General features: G+C 37.7%; 1 protein-coding gene across 3 annotated transcripts; it reads left to right on the top strand.

Moving 5' to 3' along the window:
• The first annotated feature begins 221 nt into the window (after positions 1 to 221).
• On the top strand, positions 222 to 8426 carry LOC121416651. Of its 3 annotated transcripts, none has more exons than XM_041610141.1 (3): positions 222 to 481; positions 2450 to 2453; positions 6444 to 8426. In XM_041610141.1, the coding sequence occupies exon 3, from the start codon at positions 6489 to 6491 to the stop codon at positions 7164 to 7166; it is 678 nt and encodes a 225-aa protein (XP_041466075.1). In that variant the 5' UTR covers positions 222 to 481; positions 2450 to 2453; positions 6444 to 6488; the 3' UTR covers positions 7167 to 8426. The 3 variants fall into 3 exon arrangements, with proteins under 3 accessions (XP_041466075.1, XP_041466079.1, XP_041466068.1); XM_041610145.1 differs by lacking the exon at positions 2450 to 2453 and adding an exon at positions 5927 to 5930; XM_041610134.1 differs by lacking the exon at positions 2450 to 2453 and having other exon boundaries at positions 6446 to 8426.
• The last annotated feature ends 2917 nt before the right edge of the window (positions 8427 to 11343 follow it).

An 11343-nucleotide genomic window follows, 5' to 3' on the forward strand; every position in this document is an offset into this window, starting at 1 on the left:
ATATTATGAAATTAATGAACAAATATAGCCTTAGTTGATTAATAATTATTACATAATTTCACTCAATTATTCAAAATATAATTCTCATTCAAGATTACAAAACTTCTACTGGCATTCATTTACTTTCTGAAATTGTAAACACCCCTTTCAAATAATAAGATTATCAATAGCGCGCCAAAGCGACGGGTGTTTGGTACATAGTATATAGCTCGCGCTAGCTCTAGCTCTGTTTATGTTTTCATCAGACTTCATGATCAACGTGAAGCTAGGTCATGCAGCTAGCGTAGTGTTAATGTTAGCAGCATACCTGTACAAATACTGGCTTTTCTTTGCCTGGGTCGACACATACAACATACTGTTCTGCACAGGTGATGAATGATGGGAATGCAGAGCCACTCTGAAAAGAAAAACTCATCCTTCCAACATTGCAACAGAGAAACAAGTCTGGATCTGCTATAAATTAAGTAGGCCCTAAGCTAAGGTAAGCTAAGTAAGCCCAAGTCAAGACTGAGTAACAAACAAACAGGTGTGGTAGTGGTACTAGTAGATCTAAAAAGTATTTTAGACAAGATTAAACGACGCCAAATAAACTTTGAAGACTGTCTTATCTAGGCCGCCTAGGGCCTAAACTGGTTTGGCAACTTGGAATTTGTTATTTTTCTTTTCTGTATCTGTCCATTGACGTACAATCACCAGCATCTGGTTGTCGCGTACAATCACCAACATCTGGTTGTCATGTACTTTTGATTCGATGATGAAAGTATTGACTTGTTGTTACTGTGTAGTTATCATTATGATCAAGTTTTAACATTTAGATTTTGTTACGAATACATGTAATAGAAATAAAATGATAATAGGCCTAATGTTTTGATATTATCCCCTTAACTTAATGAAGATTGATGTCAATGAATGAATAAGACAAAAAGAAGAACCATGTTCATTGTACGGTTAATGTAGACAGCTGGCAGCCGTCTGTTTCGAGGAGTTATTAACATTTTTTTTTTTTAATTTCTCCTCGTACACAGACGGCTCGCTATTGTGCAGCCACCATTAGGGGACTTAATCCCCCCGTCGGGGCTCTTCAATTTTCGTCTTTAATGATTCAAAATTTAGAAAATAAACACGACAGAAATGCAAATTAATATTCCCTCTTTGCATTAATTGCCCCAAAACGGGGAAAAATCAATTTAAAAGGAACAAAAACAGTGACTTACCTCGGCTCTTGCGCAACTTCACTTCCTGTTTTATCTGAACTTAACATACATAAACATATGGCCATAGAGTCCCCTGTACAGATCGTGCTAAAACTTCGGTCTCTGTATTTGGTGAATGAAGCCAACGGAGTTCAGGGGGGCGTTTCATGAAAGACTTGTCAGACGTTTTATCCGACAAGTCCCATTTTATCCGACAGTTACCATAGGAACAGTGCCTCTCAGCCAATCAGAATCATTGAAAGATATCAGATCTGACAACTTGTTGGATGAAAATATTGATGAAATGCTCCCCAGCTGAACAACCAACATAATAGAGACCGAAGCTTTTGATCTACGGTTAATGTTGCCTGAAGTGATGACTGATTTCGCGCAGGCTCCACTCCACTTCACTACTGCTACACTAGTCACTACACCTACCAGAGCCTCAAGGTCCAAAACGCGATCGCTCTGCTCCGAGTGGCAAAGGTGGGGAAAAATGCATATTTTTTGTAATATACGTCGAAACAGCATGAAAAAAAATAAAAGCTTAATTTCTTATTTTACACCCCAATTTTACTCCATATCCATCCCCCGTTTAGCCTCAAAATTGGTGATTTAGAGCCAACATTGCGTTCCTTACACGTGTAAATAATTTGCTACCGATTTCCAAACATTTCATGTGCGAGGGTCGTAGACGGGACGTACATGTATTATGTTATCACGCTCGGTGTCCGTTCGTCTGTCCGTTTACTTTTCCTTGTAAATATGATAACTTCAGTTTGACTCAACCTAGGCTCATATAATTTGGTGTGTATGATCATGGTCCTATTACAAATGGACATTCAACAATTCCCCTCCTTTCGGCCAAAGACCGTCACCGCATCTGGTCGAAAGCGGGCCAGAGATCGGGTGGTGACTGCAATGTCCAAGAAGGGGTCGAGTAAACAACCGCCCTGCGCGCTCGTCGTAAAAAAAGCGCAAAGAGAAAGTTAACTGTGAGACAGCAATTTTGACAACTGGAAACAGGTGGTGGCCATAAAATACTCTTGTTGAATGTCCATTCGTAATAGGTCCATGGTATGCTACTAGCATGGATCCCAGGAAACTCATTGATTTTGAGGACAAAAGGTCAAGGTCACAGTGACATATTTTCATCTTACCCTTCTGCAGTCCTTGTAAACATGATTAACTTCAGTTTAACCTAATCCAGGCTCATATAATTTGGTATGTATGATACTAGCACGGATCCCAGGAAGCCTATTGATTTTCAGGTCAAAGGTCAATGTCACACTGACATGTTTTTATCTTACCCTTCAGAAGTCCCTGTAAACACATTAATTTTATTTTGACTTAACCTAGGCTCATATACAATGTAATTGGGTGTATGATACTAGCATGGATCCCTGGGGCCCGTTTCTCAACACCCGGACAAGTTAGTCATATCTTTATCCACAAACCATGGAGTTAGTTCCAATCTTACTAAACCTGTTTCACGAAAGGCTTCCTAACTAAAATACCTTGATATTGATACTATCGGTAAAGAGAGCAGACGAGACGTAGCCTTAGTCACAAAATAGCATAATTTCAAAAAGAAAAATTATGACAAAATTGCAAATATTGTGATGAATTGGGGATTACATCTTTTAAAAATAATAGCACAGGTAAATTATGCATCATACATACTTAGACCATGAAGACTGGGTCATTCAATTGCTGAAAAATTGAATTATGAATAATTTATTTCACGACTAAAAAAATCACATGTGGACGTTGAGATGGGTACCCCAGGGATATCCAATTTTAATAGTTTACGAAAGTAAACCATAACGGTTTTATTTGTAAAATTATGATAATTATACAATGTCTTACAATTCCAAACATCATCGAAAAATAGTTAAACATTTTTTTTATAAATCTTTGATACCGATCTTATACGATTTGACAAATTCTATGCATAAATTAGAGATTAGAATTTATCCAAATGTCAATAGGGTCTGAAAACGACAAATTACAAGTCCAGTTATGGATGGCCTGACGTGGTAGAATTTTTATCGATTAAATTATTTTACTATTTCAAAATGAATGATTTTGTGGCGTTGTACCAACAGTTTTCATAGTTACTTTGTATTACAATGATCATTGAATGCATTATCCCACTTGTTTTGGTATTTAATTTCAACCTCTATGGTTGATAACGTAAGATTATAATTTTAAAATTTCTCGGCATTTTTGCATGTCATAGTCTACCCACGTGATGCCATACGTCATTAAGAAAGAAGTTATGACAGGTTCGGAGGTGTCATAAATATTTAGTGAGGTTGTTGTACCCGATCTTGGTAAAGAGGGCTTCGTGAAACGGTTAGCGGACAAGTAGCTCACTATCTCCGATTTAGTCAAGAAGTTAGACTTATGACGGTGTTGAGAAACGGGCCCCAGGAAGCCTATTGATTTTGTGGTCAAAAGGTCAAAGTTCAAGATCTCAGTGACATGTTTCAATCTTACCCTTCTGAAGTCATTGTCAACGTGATAATTTTAGTTGAACTTAACCTAGGCTCATATAATTTGGTGTGTATACTGATAATCTGAGCCTACTATCCTGTATAAAGATAAAATAGATTCCAGCAATTCCAATAATTTTTAGGTCAGAAGGTCAAAGGTGAAGTTGCCACCTGCCACTTTTCTTGCTTGACCAATAACTTGATTTTCCGTGTACAGACGGGCGTATTATGTGCTCGCCTTAGCGACACTCTCGTTTTTGAAGCGGTCACTCATCATTCCTATTTCAATCACCTTAATAGTGAAAATCAGCATTTTGATAAATCCATCACTTGTTTACTAGACTGCATAGCAGAAGCGAGACATTTTTAGGGCAGCAGTGATGTTGGCAAAGGTTCCTATCACTTAAAATACAGGATAATCAAGATTTATCCATCTTACTAATGAGTACATGTATGAATTCACATACATGGTCAAGGGAAAGTATCTTTTAGATTTCGGGTCAATGGTATTGTAGTGAAATAAACGGGGCACAAAATAATGATGTAGGTATAGAGATCAGAAAATTCGCTTTTATAAATCACTTTTTTTCTCCTCTCCTCCATATCTCAGTTCAGTTTTTAACTCCAATAGTCTTCAGACTTCACAAAAACCAAGTTCAAATACAACTACATGTACAAGGTTGAAGAGTCAACTGTCAGCATGGTCAGGTTGCATGGTACATGTTCTCTACTCTCTCAATACGTATCAATGGTCCTGTTCAGGACACACCCTTAAGGCATGGTCACACCGCCCGAGCGTTGTTGGAGTGGTCGTGGAGCGGAGAGAAAAAAATCATCACCGCTCGCTATCGTTCACCATTTTTTATTTCGTTTTTTTTTTTTAATTTATGTTTTCGATTTTTTCCCCAATTTTGTGAGCGAAATTCGGCCCTCTTTCCCTACCGCTCCACGACCGCTCCAACAACGCTCGGGCAGTGTCGGTGTGACCATGCCTTAAAAACCAACACAAAAATTGTTTCTATTCATTAAACACCTTGCCTGGTGCAGGCATAACAATTCAGGCTGACCTGTATTGTACATAACTTTCTATCATTCACTTCAGGCTCTATGCCCAAGAGTTATGCTTGCACCTTTTACAATTTTACATGACTTTCTTTCATTCATTCAGGCTCTATGCCCAAGGCAAGAGTTAAAGAGAAATTCCAGTAGTTGCAGTAAACACTGATTTCATGAGAAAGTCTGTAAAACCGTAAGGCTTAATTGTCAGTATATCATCAAGGATCTAGATCTGGTACAGTTACATTAACTGAACTTTGTGAAATATTGAAATCTACTGAAAAATGTTCACACCGAAGATCCCCAACACAGATAAGAGCATGTGGGACAATGTATAATTATTGCTTAGGGCGTCGGGGCCCGACGCTCTATCCGAATCCTGCGCTTATTTGCTGATTTCTCAGCAATTACACAATTTCTTCCAGAATCCTTTGGCACATGCGTTTTATTTATACAAACAGACACTTTGGTGGTCATTTCATTGGATTCTGAATGAACTCATTTTGATATCGTTACCAAAACTAGCATTTACCTTTAAACTTGCACCTGTGATTCATATCACTACAATTGTATCAGGATTCTGACAATTTACACGATTCTAGTACTCTAGACACAGAGGCAGCCCAGCAGACATGTTATCATGTTGAGAAACTAACTGGCCAACTCCCAGTTTTTCATCACTCAAAGCCTTTAGCATTCTGGGCAACATTCCATGCAAAGTAAGAGTTAAGGCACATTAATATTCATATAAATGCAAATTTATGTTACAATGTATAACTGAATATTCAAATATACAAACAGAAGATATTCAAACTATATGCAAATGATCATCTAAGCTTCACTGCATCTATTAAACATCAGAAGTGAATGTATAAAAGTATATTTTATTAACCGTATCAAACATCTGAGCAGGGCAATTTTAATACATTATAGCTTGCTTATGACTGGGATCAAATGAATGGTCAATAAGGTTCCAATTATTTAACCATGGACCCAATTTATTGGCCGACTAGGAAAGTCAATGAGAAATTGTGTGGAAATATAGCGGGCAATAAGGCAGAGCTAACATCCGGGTATTCTACCCGCTCGTGTACGCGTCCTTGAATCGTGCAGTGCTATATGTCACAATGTGTACATATAATGCCCATGTATACATGCACAGCCCAAGCATGCACCATACCTACTGTACCGCGATCCTGTTCCATAGACCCTGTTTTTCACACCCCTCAGTATATATTTAGTTCCCAAGACCTTGTATTTTACCCTTGTGGTCAGTTCCTTAGACACCCATTTCAGTGTTCCATGAGGCACACCCCCATCCAAATAGAATTTGAGTGCCCCCCCCCCCCCCCGGGTAAATGGGTTGAAGTATTTTTAAAAATTTCTGATGATCCGGGAATCTCAACTGTTCAAAGTATTTGATTGTTTTTACCCTGGCGAACAATTGGATGGCAAAAGGAGTATTTGTCCCAAGCCTAAATATTAGTCATGCTTTTAGATCTAAATTGTGAATTTCAAGTTTTATGTTTAGCAAGAAGATATTATTTTCACATTTTTCAAAGGACAATTATCCTTTGAATGAAAATATGATTTGTTTTGGCATTTTCAGGATATAATGAGTCCTTTCCAAACTGTACGTTTGAAAAAGAACTTTCTAATATTTCAGAATTTCCCTCTCTCTGTGCTCCCTGTTCACAGGTGATCAGAAAACGGCTGAGCTGTGGAGTCAAGTTTGAGGAATATGGATTTAGATGCTGCACTCAATGAACTGGGCATGCTCAGTATAGTAACGGAGAGCAGGAAAGAGTATTTGAAAGAGCGGGTGTCGCAAAACGAAAACAATATGAACAATGCTGCTTCGTCGTCACAGGCCCCAAGCTTCCACATAGTCAAAATGAACACCCAGTTTGTCACGTGTGTCGGTTCCGTCTTGGCCAAACACGGGCGTCCAGTCGTGACATCTAGTAGCAGCAGTGCAGAGAACGGTGTAGTTGAAGCAGAGAAGAGCACCAGTGCATCCCGACCGTATCCTTCTTTCCTTGTCAACGAACATCGTGTCGTAAGGACTCACAGACCTCCAAGGCGGTGTCAGAAGAAGCCGTATGCGCTTCCTCACTCGCACAGATCAAAGGCGTCGAGTTCACGGAAGGGTAGACCATACCTGTCAACCAGTTTCGAGGACGATGTGTTTTTAGAAGACCCACAGGTAGATTGCAATGGTAATGGTCAGAAACATCGGCGTCCTAGTAGTGAGGTGGCGAGTAAAGGATCCCTGACTGTTCCAGAGATCCACCTTCACCGGTCAAAGTCTCTGGACGATATTCACTTAGAACGTCTTCGTATCGATGATGGACTCAGTCGACATCGAAGCGATGTTGAGCTAGCCTCAAAGCTCATTAGCAACCTCAAAGTTTCTTGAGTCTAGTTTCACCTGTTGAGATTCTAGTTTCTTAAATAATATTACATGTAACACATGCAGCCATGCAGGCTGGCTTTGCTTATCAGTATGCCCAGTCTTCAGTATAAAATGAATTTTTGTTTTGAAGTTTGAACCCCAGGTTATTTTGCATTCCATTGCTTGAGTCAAAACCAAACCAAAAATGTTTAATGTGTCTTAATTTCATTCGTGTTTTTTTTTTTGGGGGGGGGCTCAATAGATGTGCAATGGCTTTTCTGATGTTTCTTTTTTTAAACAAACTTTTATCGTGTTTAGAAAGAAAGATGATTTGCTGAAATATTTTTTTACAATCTTTGTACCGAAAGCTGTGCAGATATACCTTGACACTCAATGGTTGACTTTTTAGTTTTTGTTTTTTTAAAGAAAATTGCTGCAAAAGTGTATAATTAGATTTCTTTTGAAACATCAAGATTGGGTGGTCCTTTTCAGGACCAACCCTTGCCCAAGAAAGGTACATGGTGTACCGTGAAGCCTACTACACTATCTTTGTATTTTGTCAAGTTTGGGTGCGGTTGAAAAGTAATACATGTAGCAGCCTTTAATGCTTCACAGTGTAGTTTGAGAATTATATTATACATGTATGTCCTTGAATGCTGCTTTCTAATAGATAAGCATCTGCTTATTCAGAATACATTTGAATTTAGATTGTCAAAATTGAATAAGGACAAAGAGAAAGACCTTCACTGGTTTCAAGTACACAGTGACATTTATTAAGCTCTCTTAATTCTGTGGTTAATTCACCCCAAATATCTTGGTCGCTAGACTCACTACTCTGCATTTGTATGCATTTTCTTTATATGAATGTCTACCGGTATTTTCACAAATTATTTTGTGTTTGACAATAATGTGTATCAATTGAGAAATAAGATATTGGGTTTTATGTAATTTTACAACTTGCAAGAATAATTTGGACAAGAATCCTGATGAAATGCACACATTACACTTTAAATTTGCAATGCAATGACAAACAACAAAGTTGTTCGCGTGATTATATAGGCCTATTTAGAATGCAAATTGGCAATTATTTGTCACAATTTTGTTTGTTGCCAATTTAATGACAATTGGCAAATTGATTTGATTTTATGGGTTAAGTAATTTGAGTGGAATAGCGAATTCATAATGCAAGGCTCAACACTAACCTTTTTTAAGCTCATCCGGCCCGAAGGGCAAGATGAGCTTATGCCGTGGCGTGGCGTCCGTCCACAATTTCAAAATGCTACTACTTCGCCATTTCAAGTCCGATTTCAATTCTGTTCATAAATTCTACACAGAATTTCGAAATTCATAAAATATGCTAATTCATTCATAAATTTTCAAAACTCCCCAAAATTACTTATTTATTTGTTGATTGACTTTGTTTATTTTTGTTCCATCTGAGAGCAACATTAGGTTCACCAAGGTTCTACACAGAGTTAAGAAACTTTGACTAGATAATTATTAATACTTAATTCATATGAAATTTATTCATAGATCACAAACAAATGCTTCTATGTCATTTCTTCATCAATTTCAATTCTATATCCTCAATTTATGTCACCAATATAATTCACTACAGTGTCAACTGGGCTGAAATTAAAATTGTGTTAAATTTTGTTGCGAGATGCCGGATGAGCTCCACATCATTGATGTGCTAGTCTTGGTGGCCCAATTGGTCCACCAAAATCATCAATTTCATAATTTTTGTGGCCCTAAAACAATAGAAAACATTACAATTTATCCAAACTTTTGTAGCCCGACTGGGACACCAAGTGTGGACTTTTACAGAATTTTGGTGGCCCGGCTCTCAATTTAGGTTGCCCCGGGCCACTGCTAATGTCAAGCCCTTCATGATGATATAAAGTCCAATTTTACAAGCCACCTACATGTACATGAAACTGTATTTTTGTAGTTGAATACTGTTAATTTGTTTATGCAGTTCTTGATGTGACATATGGAATTATGCTTGGAAAGAGAATACATATCTACACTACCCTTTAGTTTCATAGCATCAGATAAAAGGTGTGATTTATTAATGGCACTCTAGGGATCGCTAATCCTCAGAAGTTTTGGCTTTCTCTTTGGTATACTTAAATGTTTTTTGTTTTTTTGGGCGGGAATTTCATTGTTTTCCCCCTCCCACATCACTGATGTCCCCAAACTGTTTTTTGATGGTTAATGAGCTTTTATATTTGTAGTTAAATGGTGATTTAGACTTATAAATTCAAGTGAGTACTAAGGTGATGTGTGACAAAAAAAATGTCCGTCAAAACTTTGTAAACATTTTTGTGCCTTATTTTCAATTGAATTTCTAGATTGATTTTTTTTAAATTTAGCACTCTAATATGGTTTGCAACACTTGTCGGATAGTTTGATGAATCAAGACACGAGAATTGTATTTCTCACTCTAAAGTATACATCTTATATATCTTTGGTCAACAAGTGATCACTAATTATAGTTCCGGGTGGGAGGGGGACTTTTTTCGATGCAGTCTCTATTATGTCTGTCTAAAGTTCACAAGTATTTCATACACTGTACTGACTGTAGGATATTTGTCCAAAGTTGCAGTTATTTTTTTTATTTCTTTTTTGCTATTATTTATCATTCCACTGCATTTTTTTAAATAGTTTTGTCCAGTCAGGGTTACAATCAGAATGTCTTTGCATCATGTTTCACCTTATATCCCATGAAAGCAAACTTTTGTTGTTTTCTTCAAATCTGAACAAGCTTCTGGCACCGTGTCCCTTCATATTGATATAGATATGCTTAGTACTGGGAAGGTTTCACTAGTTGTTTACAAATGTCTGGTTATCAGGCTCAAGCATCATAAAAGTACAAAGCATCTTATCTTGCTAAGTGATATGCTTTAAATATTCAACAGTAGAATCTCAAGTTTTATTATTTTTTTTTACATTTTTTTTGGGGGGGGCATGGGGGTTTGTTTTTTATTCATGTAGTACATGTACTCCACATGATTCAAAGTATTTTATTGGAGCCTGGAGATTTGAGAAAAGTTGATTGAGATGAATTTGGGGGTTACATTTATGACCAGGCCAGTAATGGCACATGTCTAAGTGTCAAACCTATACAAAATTGAATGTACATGTATTTCATAGAATATTGGAGATGGGTTCATTTTAGGAGGGGGTGGGTGGGTTTGTTGAAAAACGTTAAATTGGGTTACGGCCAGGCCAGTAAGAACATGCCTTACCGAGTGGTGGTAATTAGCGCTTCCTGTGTTCCGTCTTGTATGCTTGTCAATGATTGCTGGTACAGTCAGCCCACACAGTTGTCAAGCAATTGTCCTTAAAGGGGCTGTAGGTGGTGATTGGTGGTAGAAGAAAAAGAAATGAGATAGGAGGGCAAGTTGAAGCCAACATTGAGCATGTGCAGTGAGCCAAAAGTTCAATAGAAAGTCAAGTTCAAAACAGTTATCATACCATTATAATTTTTACATTGGCTAAGTATAACCAAACCTTGTGAGATAATGAAATCGGGGAGTCCTTTTCACAAAGACCTGCGATCATAGTAACTTTACAATGATGGTAACTACTATGGAAACCTTGATTGTGATTGGCTGCTGAGCCCTTTGGTAGTTTCTGTAATTAGAAATCTTTTGTGAAACAGGCTCCAAGACTAAAACCTGAGAAATTTGTTGGTGGGAGGGGGGGGGGTGGTTCTAGAATTGTAAACTGTTAATGATGCAATTTACTCAAAATCAACAAAAATGCAAGCTTTCCTTCATTGCTTTATCATTAATGGATACATAATTTTCATTGAACACAGCTGGTTCAGAAAATACTCAATATAGCCGGAAGCGCACCCCCCTCCCCTGCTGTCTCAAAAGGGTGTGTTTATTACTCCTGACCCTCAACCCACCCTTTCGAGGACCCCCCCCCCCCCCGGTTGTCTTGAAGGGTGTGGCTACCCCCAACTCCACCTCTGCTCCTTGAACACAGATGCTTGCCACAAGCCCATTTAAAAAAAAAAAGACATGGTGGGTTCTTGTGGAAGTGGAGTTAAATGATCTGAAAATTAAATTGACTGATAATTTCAAACCAAAAAAATAAACATATTTTTAAGGAGACTTAGATGCCTGTCTTCCCATTATTTTAGGGCATGTGCAATATTTTTTTTCTTCATTGTATTGTCCTTATCGTT

Source organism: Lytechinus variegatus, chromosome 1 (genome assembly GCF_018143015.1).
Source record: "Lytechinus variegatus isolate NC3 chromosome 1, Lvar_3.0, whole genome shotgun sequence".
Classification (NCBI taxonomy): domain Eukaryota; kingdom Metazoa; phylum Echinodermata; class Echinoidea; order Temnopleuroida; family Toxopneustidae; genus Lytechinus; species Lytechinus variegatus.